At 43.0% G+C, this 17,063-nt stretch overlaps 2 protein-coding genes across 38 annotated transcripts in view; one reads left to right on the top strand and one right to left on the bottom strand.

Annotated features, from left to right (window-relative positions):
• FOXP1 (forkhead box P1) overlaps nt 1–17,063 on the bottom strand; it is a 721,956-nt gene that overhangs the window by 626,734 nt on the left and 78,159 nt on the right. For 25 of the 36 annotated variants that reach the window (XR_015151275.1, XM_086366751.1, XM_086366760.1 and 22 more), the window contains exon 1: nt 405–598. The exons of the other annotated variants lie outside the window; for them this stretch is intronic. The gene's annotated coding sequence lies outside the window, so the exon portion shown is untranslated. Of the gene's footprint in view, nt 1–404; nt 599–17,063 lie in introns of those variants that run through there. 36 annotated transcript variants of the gene reach the window in all.
• Nucleotides 1–17,063, top strand: part of LOC147348248 (uncharacterized) — a 51,791-nt gene that overhangs the window by 1,105 nt on the left and 33,623 nt on the right. Inside the window, exon 2 of one of the 2 annotated variants that reach the window (XM_086366788.1) lies at nt 338–5,462. The exons of the other annotated variant lie outside the window; for it this stretch is intronic. Within the exon in view, the coding sequence (XP_086222914.1) occupies nt 338–611 (274 nt within the window). The 3' untranslated portion in view covers nt 612–5,462. Of the gene's footprint in view, nt 1–337; nt 5,463–17,063 lie in introns of those variants that run through there. 2 annotated transcript variants of the gene reach the window in all.

The following is a 17,063-nucleotide window of genomic DNA, read 5'->3' as shown; positions in this document are numbered from 1 at the left end:
CTCCCCACGGCGAGTGCAGAACAACGCGTGAAGGGGCCACGGGGAAGGCGAGATTGCCTCCTCGCCGCTGCCTTCGCCGCCCCACCCCCCATTTGACTTATGGAAATACACCCAAGAGAGCAGTGCCCCTGGAAACCCCTCCACCCCCGAGGCGACTGCAGCCCCCACCCACCCCAGAGCCTGGCCCTGACCCTGGGAAGAGAGAGGCTGCCTCTGGGGAGGGCTGGGGGAGATGCACGTGGAGCTGGGAGATGGAAAGTAGATATTTTTTTTCTTTTCTTTTCTTTCTTTCATTTTTTTTTTTTTTTTTTTTGGTTGTTGTTTTTGTTGTTTAAAGTGGTCGGAAACAAGGCAGGAGGCGGCTTGGGAAAAAGTGGAGCAGAAATGGAAAAATACAAACTCACCCGCAGCAAATGGTCTCTCGGTGCAAACTAAGGTGTTTTCGGGCCTTTCCCCGAGCGCGCCCACTCCCGCCCGCGCGCGCACCCCCGCAAACACACTCACTTGGTCACACACGCGCGCGCGCTCACATATACACACACACACACAGACACACACGCACACACACACGCACTCCCGGGCGAGGGCCGGGCCGCGCGAGTACAGCATGAAACCGCCACACAATAAATAACAATAGATTCCTCCGCTCCGGACTAGCTTCCCGGAGCCCAGCTAGCGCCAGTGGTGGCGGCGGCCGCAGAGGCGCGGACGGCGTCGGGCCCGGGGCTTTCCCCAGCCTGCTCCCACCCCTGGCATCCAGCCTGGGCCCCTTCTCCACCTCACGCGCCCACAAACCACCCCCGGGCTTGAGCCTGCTCACCCTCCTTCCCCAAGACACTTAGGTGCTGGTGCCCGCCCCCACCCTCACCCCCGGAACAAATAAATAAATAAGGCGCGCGGGAGGCCAACACGTCGCGGAGGGAGATGTTGTTATTTTTTGCTGTTGTGCGTCCCTGACGTCACATCCACCTGCTGGGTAAACAACAAGGCTTGCAGCAAAAAAAAAAAAAAAAAAATCGCAGTTGCCAAAGCAGGGCTGGGGGAGGTGGGAATTGGGGGCAAGGGGATCAGAGAGGTGGGAGTGAGGGGCATCCAGGCTGGATGGGGGAGAAGGAGGCAGAGCCTGCAGACCCGAGAGAGGAGGGCCACGCCAGAGCAGTCCCTGGCAAAAGAGGAATCAGGCAAGAAAGACCTGGAAAACAAGGGGCATGGGGGAGGGGGATTCTTCAGAAGAGGGGCAAAGGGGGGCCCATTCAGACACTGGGGGAAAAAAAACGAGAGGGAGAGTGTTAGCAACTAGGGACGAAGATCGTAATACGATGGCTATTTGCTTGGTTTCTGAGCTAAAAATACAGAAGGAAGAGGAGAGGATAGACAGGGATGTGAGTTTCCTCCAGTTAAAAGTGAAAGTGTTTTGCCATCAGTGACAGTTGAAGGAGGGGGAGGTAGGGTGGTGTTTTCAACCCCCTTTCTCCTTCTCTCCCGTCCTCCCTCGGTCTCTCCTCTTTCTTTCTGTACTTTGTCCAATGAAAGAAGGCGAGTTCGGAAGGTGAAAGTTCAGCAGGAGGACAAACCCCTGTTTGCAAGAAAGAGAAACCAGCCAGCGAGGGGTTTTTCCCCCTGTATTTCTGAAGCAGGGGAGTGTAATGTGGGACGCTTCCCCGTCCTTCCTTCTCAGAGTCACTGCAGGAATGTGTAGTTAGATCCACTTCAGGCGAAAGTGGCTGCGTTGGGAGCTGTGTTCTTGCCACGGTTTCTCTTAGGAAAACGCCCAGGGGTCTAGACTGTCCATCAGTTGTTTAACACAAATTACCTTCTCTCCCAGAGATCAGTCACATGTAAAAAGCTTTGTCCAATTCTTTGAAAAGGTGAGACGTTTTTTCTTTTTGTTGCTTTGAAGTTTGGTGGAATTTAGAAATTTGAAGGAGTAAATTAGGAGCCCGGATTAAATATTTTGAAATATACATGTACAAAACAAAAGACACAAGCATTTCTCTCACTATCATCAATAAAAATAGAGAAGGAAGATGACTTTCTGTTTCCACACTGTGACTTGGAAAGATACATGGCTCTATGGTTTGTTATTGTTTTTAACAGAAATAATTTTTTCAGACTCTTAACCCCAGATGCTGCTAACATACCAGCATTTCCAGCTACTGGCTGGGTGGTATAGCAGGGTAACTCTTTATGAGAATGTATCGACAGCCAGTCCTGTGGATTCCTACAAAGTACTTGGGAGGTGAGGAGACAATGAGGGAAGGTGGGAAGACTTGGTGGGGAGCATAAGTACTATCTCTCTGGTCTTTAGCCTGGCTGGCGCAGTTGTAGATAACCAATATTCTGAAAAAGAGTTATTATCAATTTTTTGGATACTGTCTTTATACAAATATTTTAAAACATTCATTTACTGAAGATTTCTAAATCTCAATTTCAATAGTAGCATAAGACTACCATTTTAAAATTGTATCTGTTTTGCAAGTTAAAAAAAAAAGCATTCACTCATGCTACAGAATAAAGCCAGAGACAGGGAGACCATGCTAAGGTAATTACAACACAGTAGAATTCTTGTTGAATGCATGCTGTGTAAGATTCTAGGCTATCCTGGCAAAACCATCCATCAGATCTTTAGACTAGAATCAAGATAAAGAAAATGTGTTTTAGTTCCTGCAGCGCTTCCTAGCTTCCTAGAGGCTAGAGTTGTGTTCTTTGATTCAAGACATTAAGACATGACACACCTACTATGTTCTAGACCATATAGAAGGCTCTGAGGGATGCAGAAATAAATAAAATTTCTGCCTTTGAGGAGCTCACAGTCTACATCTGTCAGTAATAACATCTAATATTTATTGAATCCTTACCATGAACTAGACAATTATATAAAAGCTTTGTCTTTTCAATTAACACTATGAACAACCCTTTACCACCCATTACCATCACTGGAAATTCCATATGCTGAATTTACATGGAAGTAAATGGAAATCTACAAAGTAGCCAGTCTATGGTGGGTTGTTGGCTGGGGGTGTGATGATGTTTTTCATTTCTACAGTGTTTATGCCAGATATAACATGTTATGGTATATGTTGGGTTGCAAAATTATAACTCAGGGGAATAGCAATTTATTTCAGTGTGACAAATTTATTCATCATCTCTAAAGAACAATTCATGCTCTGATCTTGTTTTCAGATCAAATAGTGAGTTTTGTTTTTTTTTTTAATTATTAGCATTGCCATACTAAAGAAGATCTTTGGGTTGCCACTGATCTTATTCTGCATTTTAACTTTCTTACATTCACTTGAAAGTGGGGGCCAAAATCAGACTGGCAACAAGTTTTGCAGACAAAAGGAAATCCTGGCTGTAAATCCCATGATATATTGTACCCAATTTTGTAATAATACTGTCTAATGTGCTGCCGTATTAAAGACTTCCATGCCCATTTGGCTTACATTAGAGGGAAACTTAACTGCAGTTTAACATATAGTTCATTTTCAACACTGTCACGTTACATTCATAAGGAGCACATTTTAATTTCTTTATCAGTAATCAACTAGAAGTTTCTTTTTGTTAAATTAAAGCAAGAAGGGTTTTTAAATAAAGGGCATGGGGGTAGGACGCCACCTTTTGGTGGTAAAACAAATAGAAATTCCTTTTTAAAACAGATGTTCCTGACATAATTTCATTTTTAATTATACTAAGGCAAAGGTGTTTGTCCCCATTTTGTTATAGTTTAAGTAATAGGAAAAAATTGTAAATTCCAAATCAGCAAACTATAGTTAATTGCGGCCAAAATTTCCCCAACGGTCTCAGAACATTTGAGTGCCTTGTCACATACTGTTAATTATATGTAACACCAACTTTGTTCTGCAAATACTATGTCCATGAATATATGCACATTTTTAGGGAACAGAAACTTGTGTGGACATCAACCGGTTAATGAGATACCTGAATCTCTTTTAAGTTTAGAAAATAACTAATATACTGTACTCATTGAAGTACAGTTATTATAAATATACTATTTTTCTGTAAAGCAACCAACTTTTATTTTTCTACATTAAATGGGAAATCATATTTCCCAGTCCCCATAAATTAAAAACAATCACAGTAAAAACAAAGTTGCTGATTTTTCTTTGTTAGAAAGAGAGGTCAAAAAACTAAAATTAAAAAAAAATTTAAACAGAAAAGTGACAAGTCCTAGGAAAATATTAATGAATGTCAACAGAGAACAGTTTTTTGTTGCTGTTGATGTTGTTTGAACAACCAGAAAGAAATGAAAGTGACTGCCAAGGAAGTACAGTTCTCAATATGTGATTCAATGTAATCTAATGCCATCCCAGTGATAAGACTCCTACACTCTGAGAAATAGGCATAACCAAATATGTATATCAAATTACAGATTAGGAAGCTGAAACCCGGGGAGGTTAAATTGCCCTCCAAGGCCAAATAATTGGTGAGTGGCTAAACAAGGATTAGAATCCAGGTGTCCTGGCTCCTTTTGTATTCCCATCTCATACTCTTCACTTTACCAAAGAGATGTGCCACCCCTCCTCAGAAATCATTTAACCTTCTCACAAATAGCCAACCCACATAGCCATTTATGGACAGCAACTGAGTGAGACTAGAGAGTCAAAATCAAGATCCCCCACTTACCTTCTCCCTCTCCCCTACCCCAGGTGTGGCAGACATCCAGGTACCGGAAAACACAGTGAAGAAAGGAGGGAAGGAGAGAAAGGGAGGAGAAGAGGGACATGGGGAAAAGGGAAAGGTTAGTAAAAGTGTTCAGAATACTCTAAATGAAGGCTTATACTCCTAAGTTTCCTTCCAAGAAGAGAAAAATGGCTAATGAAAATCACATGTTTCACAGTAAGTGGCAAAAGAAGTGTGTTCTCTGTGTTGTAATGTGGCTCTATGTCCATACCAAAAACCAACAGAGGATCTCCGTTTTTAAAGTATGGTTTTTAAAGTATGGGAAGTATTTGGAACCAAAAAAAAGTTTAAAAATAAAGTACAGTTGGCACTCGGTATCCACTGGTTCTGAATCCACCTATTCAGCCCACGGTTCAGTGGATGCTGCCAGTTGAATCTGTGAATGCAAAACCAGCCCCTGTGGAGGATGTACTGGAAGGGACTTGAGCCTCCACCTACTTGGGTATCTGAGCAAGGTCCTGGAACCAGTCTCCTCAGATACTGAGGGACCCCTTTATACAACACGATCAGGCATTCTGAAACAAACCACATTTGATAACTGAATGGCTTGAAAAGCTAGTCAAGCAATGGTAAAAGATCCCAGCTTTCAAAGGGGCTTCCCCAATGCCAAAACTTGTTAAGAGGCTCAGCATTCAAACTAGAAACAATAGTGCATTTTCTGAGGTTTTAATCACAGAGGGGCTTTAGTTACAGAGATTGCATTTCCTGTTTTCTTTTAAGGGTATAGTTCAATAAATGTAAATAAACATGGCCTGTAAATATTTTTATGTTTTTTTTTTTTTTTAAATTGGTGCTTGTGAAAGAAGTTGTTGATATGCACAATGAAGTATTTGGCCAACTACCTCCACTCCCAAAAGCTGTTCTGATCCCTTAAGCCATGAACATTCAGAGTGCAACATGTTGATAAATGGAGATTCTTAAAGGGAGTATGAGCAGCTTTATCCTACCTGCCACAGGTACAAGAACAATCTACAGCCTTGCTATGCAAAATGAGATGTGCTGGCCTGCAGCATGGGCACTGCACCTGACAATGTGTTGAAAAGGCAGAATTAGGGACTTCCCTGGTGGTCCAGTGGCTAAGACTCCATGCTCCCAATGCAGGAGGCTCAGGTTCAATCCCTGGTCAGGGAACTACATGTCACAACTGAAGATCCCCATGCTGCAACTAAGACCTGGTGCAGCCAAATAAGTACATAAATGTTTTTGTTTTTAAGAAGGCAGAATCACAGCCCAGTCCCTAGACCTACTGCATGTTAACAAAGCTGGCCAGGTATACATCTCACACTAAAGTTTGAGAAACACAAATCTGCACTCCACATGGCCTCTTACAAAACAGGCACCATCTCAACAACTTTAACACCTTCAACTACTTGACAGATAGTTCTGTAAGCTGTCCGCCATACCTGATTCTCCAAGCTAGCATCTTTTGTAAACTTTGTTGGGTTCTTGTGTTTCAACCACTTGCAAAGTTAAGCCAGTAAATCACCTATGTAAACCATGATTAATTCCTCTGACATTAATAGCAGGATGACTTCTCTCTTCTGTTACCCCAAAGAGACTGCTAATTGCCCTCCAATTGTTTACCTTTGTATTGTTTTATGAGTGCTCAGAGAAAGATGGAAGATATTCCCTACCAGGCCAGAAACAAATGCCAGACAGGTTTTGGGAAGGCTGAACACATGCTATGACTATACCTTGTTAGTAGAAGGGCTTTGCTTTCTTGGTTTTGTTTTCTTTTTTATGGAAAGGATGACGCCTCCATAATTACAGGTGTTGCTGTTCAAAACCCAGAATATTTTCCAAAGCACTGAGGGGGCCACACCTCCAGTGGCCCATGAGCCATCCTGGTTGGATTCTCTTTCCACTTCTCTACAATTTTTAAAGATACATGCAAGCACCACTAGATTTACATTAAGTATAATGAGAGGAGGGGGGACCCCATGCAAGTATCTTTACTTCTGAATAAACATGAAGGAATCTTAGGCAAATCTCACAGCTGATAGTTAATTTGTATCTGTGAAGTTCTCAGACTGTAGTCACCTCCGATTCCTAACAACAGGTTACTTTTGTAAACCTCCCCCCACCAAAAAAAAAAAATTAAAACTGTTGTTTTTATACTATCCTAAGGCAGTATAATTATGTCTCTGAGTAATTGTGTACCTGAATTCAAAATAAGATTTCACACGTAAAGCAAAATTCTGATTATAATCTCTGAGAAGTGTCTTGGCTTATATTTAGAATCCACAAGTGCCAGCTCAGGGTTACAAAAAGCATTGTTCTGTAAGACTAGAGACAAACTCTATTTGTATAAGAAGGGAAATGAGGCAGGTCTACCCACCTTCAGGAACCAGGGAGGCTGTGTGCTCAGTCGTGTCTGACTCTGCGGCCCCATGGACTATAGCCTGCCAGGCTCCTCTGTCCAAGGGGATTCAAGGTAAGAATACGGAAGTGGGTTGCCATGCCCTCTTCCAGGGGATCTTCCCAACCCAGGGATCGAATCCAGGTCTCCCGCATTGCAAGTGGATTCTTCACCGTCTAAGCCACCAGGGAAGCCAGTGAACACCGGAATGGGTAGCCTATCCCTTCTCCAAGGGATTTTCCCAAGCCAGGAATTAAACCAGGGTCTTGAGTTGCAAATTACAGAATTTTTTAGAAGGGACTGAAGGATATTAAACATGGGAATATGCTGACCTTTCTGTTACATTAAACTTGAGATTTGGTTTGTTTTTTTTTAGTAGTTATCTATAAAATAGTTATCAACTGAAGTTTCCTTTCTCCCCTCAGGATGTTCATGAGCCACTATTGACATTAAAATGCCTTACAAAGATAAAAATCTGGTATCTTCAAGTTTAATATGAATCCTATGGTAATGAATTAGAATTGAAGGTATTCATATGGACAGCTAAATATACATATATATATAAATATGTACATATAGTAATATAAAACATAAACACATATATTTACAGATAAATAAATACAGAAATAAATCTATATATGTGAAGGTCTGAAGTGCAAGTGTTAGTCACTCAGTCGTGTCTGACTCTTGGCGACCCCGTGGACTGTAGCCCGCCAGGCTTCACTGTCCATGGACTTCTCCAGGCAAGAATACTGGAGTAGATAGCCATTTCCTTCTACAGGGGATCCTCCTGACCCCGAGATCGAATGCAGGTATCCTGCATTGCAGGCTGATTATTTACCATCTGAGCCAGGTGGCCCAGTTAGTACACATACATATATTTCCTAGCTGTATCCATTGACAAAAGGCAAGAAGTAGTGATATCCCAATAGCAATGAGCACATCCAGTACTCAGATCTTGGTTTTTAAATACCTTTCTTCAATAAAACCTCTTTCTCTGATAGCTCAGTTGGTAAAGAATCCGCCTGCAATGTAGGAGACCCCGGTTCGATTCCTGGGTCAGAAAGATCTGCTGGAGAGGGGATAGGCTACCCACTCCAGTATTCTTGGGCTTTCCTTGTGTTCAGCTGGTAAAGAATACACCGGCAATGCAGGAGACCTGGGTTTGATCCCTGGGTTGGGAAGATCCCCTGGAGAACCGCTACCCACTCCAGTATTCTGGCCTGGAGAATTCCATGGACTGTATTGTCCATGGGGCCACAGAGTTGGACATGACTAAGCAACTTTCACTTTCACTCCAATAACATGAATCAGAACTCCCTGGAGAACTAGTCAATTCCAGTGATGGAGTAGAGAAAATACAAGATAAGCCTGGAACACCATGTCGTACCAGAAATTGCTATAAGACGCACTTAAAAAAAAAAAAAATGATGGCATAGAGTGGAGAGACATTGAAAAGCCACAGGAGCCAATCTTGAAGAGTTCCCCAATACCCAAAATTGAGACATTGTGAGCAAGAAAAGAAATAACAATAGTAATACATTATAAACCCAAAGAATGAAATAAATATACATGAATCCATACTGACAGATGTGGGTGTATGCTAAGTCACTTCATCCGTGTCCAACTCTGCAACCCTGTGGACTGTCACCCACCAGATTCCTCTGTCCATGGGATTCTCCAGGCAAGAATACTGAAGTGGGTTGCCATGCCCTCCTCCAGCGGATCTTCCCAACCTAGAGATCAAACCCAGGTCTCTTATGTCTCCTGCCTTAGCGGGCAGGTTCTTCACCACTAGTGCCACCTGGGAAGCCTATACTGACAGACGCATACACAAAATTACACACAGATATGCGTGTAGATGTAAATATGTGTGTATAATATCTACACACATAAATAAACGGGAAAGCGATAACTCTTCCTTACAGAAGATCAGTGGGGCCCAGCAATTGATGTCTTACGTTTTAAGAGGTGATGCTAATACCGTGACCTAGAGAACTCTACCAGACAAATTACTGAAGTGAGTTGAGTGTAATTAGGGAGGCGTGGGGACTGTGGTAATTTGAGCACACACATCTCAACTGAAAGGGACAGAGGCTGACTGCTGTCTCCTTAAAAGCAAGCTCAGGGCAGAAAGCGCTTCTGCATTTTCGAGAGACAAAGAAATCCAGATCTTTCCCCAAATAGTCCTCAGTTTCAAAATCTTAGGTAGGCCAATCAAAGCATAGCTTCAGGGAGCATCAAGGCCACAGGCCACTCCTATGTGACTCCCATTGTTGGGAAAACTGAGCCACCATGTCAGTCCAGAATGACAGGGCTTGTTCCTTAAGTGAGCAAAGTGGAAACAAGCAGAGAAGAAGCGGAACCTGGAGAGTACTTTTCCTTACTCTTAAATTTCTTCCCAAGTATTAACTAGTCACTTTAAACATTTTGGTTAGGAAAGTTGGTTTGCAATCTGAATGATTCCTCCATGTATCAGCAGAAGTCACATTTTCAAAATATCAAACCATCAAATGCAATTATTTGGAAGGTACAAGGAGATCCAACCAGTCCATTCTGAAGGAGATCAGCCCTGGGATTTCTTTGGAAGGAATGATGCTAAAGCTGAAACTCCAGTACTTTGGCCACCTCATGTGAAGAGTTGACTCGTTGGAAAAGACTCTGATGCCGGGAGGGATTGGGGGCAGGAGGAGAAGGGGACGACAGAGTATGAGATGGCTGGATGGCATCACTGACTCGATGAATGTGAGTCTGAGTGAACTCCGGGAGTTGGTGATGGACAGGGAGGCCTGGCGTGCTGCAATTCATGGGGTCGCAAAGAGTCGGACACGACTGAGAGACTGAACTGAACTGAACTGTTTAGGATTCTTTGTTACTCTCCAGAAAAATGAGTTCAACATTTTTACTAGGATATTTTGTTCAAGGAGTCTAGTGCCAGGGCAACCTTCTGTATTACTATTATTATTATTATTCTCCTCCATTTTTTCACTGTCCCTCTGCTGTCATGAAGAAAGCCATGGCACAGACTCCAGTTGATCTTTGTCTTGTCTCTTGTGCATCTACCCTCTTCTACTCTTTCTGCTCCCACCAGCCCAGAGCCACATATATTAAAACCTCTTCCCTCATGGAAGATGCCATCTCCCTCATGAAGACATGCAATAAATAAAAACAAGGTGGTGAGATAAATACCTTAAAAGCAGCTTGAAAAGCAGAGGACTGAGCGGGAGCATCTGGAAGGACAATGGAAAAAAAGAGTGGGTTGCCCATGTATCTCACTAAGTAGGTAAGACTTCTCTCTGTGGAACTGGGAGGGTGGATTTGCGTTACAGTTAAAATTCAGCAGTGGCAAAGGTATGGAATCTGCAACATCCACGACAGTGGTTCTCAAACTGCTGAGCACGGAAATCATCTGCAGATGTTAAAAGAAAAATATGGAGGCCAACTCCCAATGGAGGCATTGGGATTTAATTGATCTGGAGTATGATCTGGGTGTGAGGAGTTTTATAAGCTTCCCAGTGAGTCTAATATGCAGCAGTGTTTGGGAATTCCTGACCTGGGCTTCCATGATGGCTCACGCGGTAAAGAATCCACTTGCAATGCAGATGTGGGTTCAATCCTTGGGTCGGGAAGGTCTCCTGGAGAAGGGATATGGCAACCCACTCCAGTATTCTTGCCTGGGAAATCCCATGGACAGAGGGTAACAAAGAGTCAAACACAACTGAGCACACTCACACACATAACCTGGGAGTGAGTCTCAGAGGACAGGAGTCACAGGCAGCCCTGCTAGCCTAAGAGATGTGAGGACCACAGTCACCCAATACACTCTGAACTTCCACTGTAGCCAGTATCCTACATAAAGGAAATCAACTGATTAAACTAACTCCCCAAAAAAGGGCCACAATACTATGGTCTTCAGACCGTGTGCATCAGAATCCGTGTGGTTAATACAAGGATTAAGGGGGTGGGTGGGAGGTTAATACAAGGACTCCCAGAGCCCACTTCAAACTAGCTAAAGCAGAGTGTTGGTAAGAGGCTGTGGAAACAGACCTTTTTAGAAGCTGACCACCTGGCTATGACATGCAGTGAGGTTTGGAATCCTTCCATGGGGATTTCCAATGGTAGTACCTATCATGAGTTCTGTTTCCATTTTAAAAGGGAACCTTTAACGAGGGCAATATATAAAACAAAGAAACAAATACGGACATTATAGCCTTATGAAAGATTCCTAGAAGTCATTGAGTGTAACGTCCTTGTTTTCCACAGGTGGTAACAGTCATAGAAAGATCAGCTGAGATGTCTGAGAGCTCAGGAGGGTAAGGTCTTGGTTCCTGGCAAAGTCCTGGGCATGAGACATAGCTGGCTGGGAAATCCCAATGCCATGCCCACCAGTGTGTCACTTTGGGGCAGGTTCCCAAGCAACCCACCTATGCGACTCAGTGAAGCAGCAGTAGAATTGGCATGTAGCTTACTGAGCTGCCCAGGATGGTCCCAGAGAACACACCAGCTGGGCACAGAGCAAACGCTCAGCAAAGCGTTTCAAAGCAGCAGAGCTCCCTTAGAGATCCCAGAATCCTGACTCCCTGTGGGGGTTTCTCTAGTTTTCATGGGTCTTAGAGCTCTGATGTGGAGGAACATTGGAAGTCCGGATGTTCTCAGAGCCTTTCAAAGCATGCCACTCATTCTGCCTGCCCCACCCACATCTGAAATCAGGGCTGCCTTCAATGCACTAATTCTTGGTGCAAGAATACAATGGGGATTTTTAAAAGTCAGAACAAGAAAATAGCAATAGAAGAATTGCCTTACCAGGTAAGGACAATCTCATAAAACTGAGTGGGGTTCCTTCAAATCAAGGTTTCACAACTTGGGCATGATGGGCTGTGGGGGCTAGATAATTCTCTGCTGGGGATGGGGCAGGGAACATTGTATAGTGTTTAGCAGCATTCCTGGCCTCTGCCTACTAGATGCCACTGGTGCCCACATACTGCCCAGTCAACACAGCCAAAAATGTCTCCAGACTTGGCCCAATGTCCCCTGGGAGGCAAAATTGCCCTCTGATGAAATATGCTACTCCAGGTAACATCAGAGCAGAGAGGTAGGACTCCCTCTGGGTCACCAACTTGCCCTGCCACTGCCATTTAAATGACAACTTCCCCGACAAGGAAAAGCAGAAATCAATCTCATTTCTTTCAGTAACTGAGTAACCAAATCATCTTCCTTTCAAAACAGAGGGGCTCAAGATGAAGCTGTCTGTAACTCGAACAGAGCCCCAGGTGGGCTCCACAGCCTTGCTCAGTCACCACTAACCTCTTTATCAGTTCAGTCGCTCAGTTGTCTGACTTTTTCTGACACCATGGACTGTAACACACCAGGCTTCCCTGTCCATCACCAGCTCCCAGAACTTGCTCAAACTCATGTCCATTCAACCATCACATTGTCTGTCATCCCCTTCTCCTCCTGCCTTCAATCTTTCCCAGCATCAGGGACTTTTCCAATGTGTCAGTTATTCACATCAGGTGGCCAAAGTATTGGAGCTTCAGCTTCAGCATCAGTCCTTCCAATGAATATTCAGGACTGATTTTCTTTAGAATGGACTGGTTGGATCTCCTTGTAGTCCAAGGGACTGTCACAAGCCTTCTCCAACACCACAGTTCAAAGTATCAATTCTTCTGTGCTCAGCTTTCTTTATAGTCCAATTCTCACATCCATACATGACTACTGGAAAAACCATAACTTTGACTACATGGACCTTTGTCAGCAAAGTAATGTCTGCTTTTTAATATGCTGTCTAGGTTGGTCATAGTTTTTCTTCTAAGGAGCAAGCATCTTAATTTCATGGCTGCATCACCATCTACAGTGATTTAGGAGCCCAAGAAAATAAAGTCTCTCACTGTTTCCATTGTTTCCCCATCTATTTGCCATGAAGTGATGGGACTGGATGTCATGATCTTCATTTTTTGGATGTTGAGTTTTAAGCCAGCTTTTTCACCCTCCCCTTTTACTTTTATCAAGAGGTTCTGTACTTCTTCTTCGCTTTCTGCCATAAGTGTGGTGTCATCTGCATATCTGAGTTTATTGCTTTTTCTCCCAGCAATCTTGATTCCAGTTTGTGCTTCATCCAGCTGGGCATTTCACATGATTTACTCTGCCTATAAGTTAAATAAGCAGGGTGAAATATACACCTCGATATACTCCTTTCCCAACTTGGAACCAGTCTGTTGTTCCATGTCCGGTTCTCACTGTTGCTTCTTGACCTGCATAGAAACTTCTCAGGAGGCAGATAAGGTGGTCTGGTATTCCCATCTCTTGAAGAATTTTCCAGTTTGTTGTGATACATACAAAGGCTTTAGTGTAGTCAATGAAGCAGAAGTAGATGTTTTTCTAGAACTCTCTTGCTTTTTCTATGATCCAGTGGATGTTGGCAATTGATCTCTGGTTCCTCTGACTCTTCTAAATCCAGTTTAGACATCTGGAAGTTCTCGGTTCATGTACTATTGAAGTCTAGCCTGCAGTATTTTGAGCATTACTCTGCTAGCATGTGAAATGAGTACAATTGTGCGGTAGTTTGAACATTCTTTGGCATTGCCTTTCCTTGGAATTGGAATGAAAACTGACCTTTTCCAGTCCTGTGGCCAATGCTGGGTTTTCCAAATTTGCTGGCATATTGAGTGCAGCACTTTAACAGCATCATCTTTTAGGATTTGACATAGTTCAGCTGGAATTCCATCACCACCACTAGCTTTGTTTGTAGTGATGCTTCCTAAGGCCCACTTGACTTCGCACTCCAGGATGTCTAGCTCTAGGTGAGTGATCACACCATTGTGGTTGTCTGGGTCATGAAGATCTTTTTTGTATAATTCTTCTGTGTGTTCTTGTCACTTCTTAATATCTTCTGCTTCTGTTAGGTCCATACTGTTTCTGTTCTTTACTGTGCCCATCTTTGCATAAAATGTTCCCTTGGAATCTCTAATTTTCTTGAAGAGATCTATTCTCTTCAATAGAACCATTCGATTGTTTTCTATTCTATTCTATCGTTAAACATTCTATTGTTTTCCTCTATTTCTTTGCATTGATCACTTAGGAAGGCTTTCTTATCTCTCCTTGCTATTCTTTAGAACTCTCCATTCAGATGGATATATCTTTCCTTTTCTCCTTTTCCTTTTGCTTCTCTTCTTTTCTCAGCTATTTGTAAGGCCTCCTCAGAAAACCATTTTGCCTTTTTGCATTTCTTTTTCTTGGGGATGGTTTTGATCACTGCATTCTGTACAATGTTTTGAACCTCCATCCATAATTCTTCAGGCACTCTATCATATCTAATCCCTTAATCTATTTGTCACTTCCACTGTAAAATTGTAAAGGATTTGATTTAGGTCATACCTTAATGGTCTAGTGGTTTTCCCTACTTTCTTCAATTTAAGTTTGAATTTTGCAATAAGGAATTCATGATCTGAGCCACAGTCAGCTCCCAGTCTTGTTTTTGCTGACTGTATAAACCTCTTTATTCAGTTCAGTTGCTCAGTTGTATCCGACCCTGCGACCCCAAGGACTGCAGCACGCCAGGCTTCCCTGTCTTTCACCAACTCCCAGAGCTTGCTGAAACTCATGTCCATTGAGTCAGTGATGCCATCAACCATCTCATCCTCTGTCGTCCTCTTCTCCTCCTGCTCTCAATCTTTCCCAGCATCAGGGTCTTTTCTAATGAATCCGTTCTTCACATCAGGTGGCCAAAGTATTGGAGCTTCAGCTTTAGCATCAGTCCTTCCAATGAAAATTCAGGACTGATTTCCTTTAGGATGGATGGGTTTGATCTCCTTGCAGTCCAAGGGACTCTCAAGAGTCTTCTCCAACACCACAGTTCAAAAGCATCAATTCTTTGGCGCTCAGCTTTCTTTATGGTCCAACTCTCACATCCATAGATGACTACTGGAAAAACCATAGTTTTGACTAGCCAGGCCTTTGTCAGCAAAGTAATGTCTCTGCGTTTTAATATGATGTTTAGGTTTGTCACTGCTTTTATAGTTTCTGAGAAAAGGAGGTTTGGCACCAACCCTCATTCCATCACGATCAAGCAGACTAATTATTAGAGTCTGAGACTCCATAAACAATGTCATATATGTAGTCAGCTTTCTGTCAGTCTAAAAACAAAATGCAATAAAGGAAGTGGCAATGAATAGAATCAGAACTTTAAGTTACTGCATGTCATAAGATGATGCATAGGATTTACATCAGGCAGAAACTTCACCTGGATTCCTAATTAAAACTCCCCTTCTTCTGGGAATCCAAGGACATTTGCATCTCACGTGCAGGGAGCTTCAGAACAGTGTATTGTGTGGAGGGGCCAGTGACTGTCACTAAGTCCACCTTTTCAGTACTAGCTCATCCACTCTCTTCACAGCTCCTGAACAACTTATGTAGCCCAGCTTGCTGTTTTAATGATCAATGATGGAAGTGTCTGAATGATTACTAGATTCATAGAACAGTTTGGGGAAAGAAAACAAATGTTTGTTTCCAAGATTTTTGCTAACTTTGGCATCCTGATGATTTTACATCTAATGTGACTCTAAGGATTCATTCTAATGTTGGAGGAACCTTATGAGAAGCAGAAGTGGGCATCTGCAAGGGCCCCTCCCTCACACATGCAAGCCTGATGTCAATTTCATTCAGTCATTCACATAACAAATATTCACTGCTTGCTATACTGTGTACCAGGCACTACATGAGACATAAGGAAAGAGGAGTAAAAAAGGATGAAAATCCTTGTCCTCATGGAGCTTACATTCTGGTTAATTTCTCCATGAATTATGTGTAATTTTTCAACGGAACTGTTTTTTAGAAGAAACTAAAAGCGGTAGCTACCAATATAAACTGACCACGTCAGCAAAAATGGTATCTCCTGTCAAGAGTTATCACTTAGGGGACTCCACTGGTGACCCACTGGTTGAGAGTCCACCTGCCAGTGCAGGGAACATGGGTTCTGCCTCTGGTCTGGAAGGATCCCACATGGTGCAGAGCAGCTAAGCCTGTGTGCCACAGTTACTGAGCCCATGCACTCTAGAGCCCATACTCTGCAACAAGAGAAGCCGCTGCAATGAGAAGTCTAGGCACCACAATGAAGAGTAGCCCCTGCTGTTTGCAATTAAAGAAAGCCTGCATGCAACAACCAAGACCCAGCACAGCCAAAGAGAAAAATAAAGTTATCACTTCAACTGTAAGAAAATTCCAAATAAAACTTATGTATATTTTGAGACAGTGGGTAAAAATAGGGGAGAAAATGAGTAATAATGGTAAGATGGGCATTAAGAACCTACCACAAAGGAATCTGAAGGTTGATTTACCAACAGTGGGAAGAGTAGGGCACTCTGTAAATTAATCTGAGATACCAGCTTAGCTAGAAGGACAGAGGTCCTAAAAAGAGTAAAAGAAACAAATGACACCAAATTTTTTGTTTTTAGGAGATGGGGAGCAGGGAGAGAGAGAGAAAGAAAGAGAGTGAAAAGGCAAGAACTCATCTCTTAGTTCCAAGTAAACTGTGGCATTCCACTGAAAAGAGTTCAGGGCCTAGAGAGAAATGGTGGAGGGAAGATTATGACTCTGGCATATCTACAAGACTCCAATTGGCACAATAGAATGAATCTTTCCTGCAGGCAACAGAAAATAGCCTCTTCTGGATGCTTGTCTTAGGACACAGAACAGCAAAAGGTAGAAGGGGCCAATCAAATCTTCTTTCATCCTTCCAGCAGGTGTTGGGGCAGCATGAATCTTATGCTCCAGGGGAACAAACTGTGCATTTTCTGGGTCAGTATTCGGAAGTTAGAATTCTGAAGAAGAGACGATAATGGTCTGTGTAATTTACATTGCCATCCCCAAGGAAGCAGAGGCATGTGTGCTCCGAGAGCATCAAGCATGGCTGGCCTGCTGTTTACCCACTGGATCTCTGTGCTGGCTGGAAGGTCACATGTTTCTGGATGTTTAGAAGCATATTACCCAGTTGTTTGTTTGTTTCTAT

The sequence above is a fragment of the Bos grunniens genome, chromosome 22 (assembly GCF_055505025.1).
Source record: "Bos grunniens cultivar Pamir isolate PY7600 chromosome 22, Bosgru_T2T1.0, whole genome shotgun sequence".
Lineage (NCBI taxonomy): Eukaryota > Metazoa > Chordata > Mammalia > Artiodactyla > Bovidae > Bos > Bos grunniens.
Note: the sequence above shows the minus strand (reverse complement) of the source record. Positions and strands in the feature narration are given on the sequence as shown.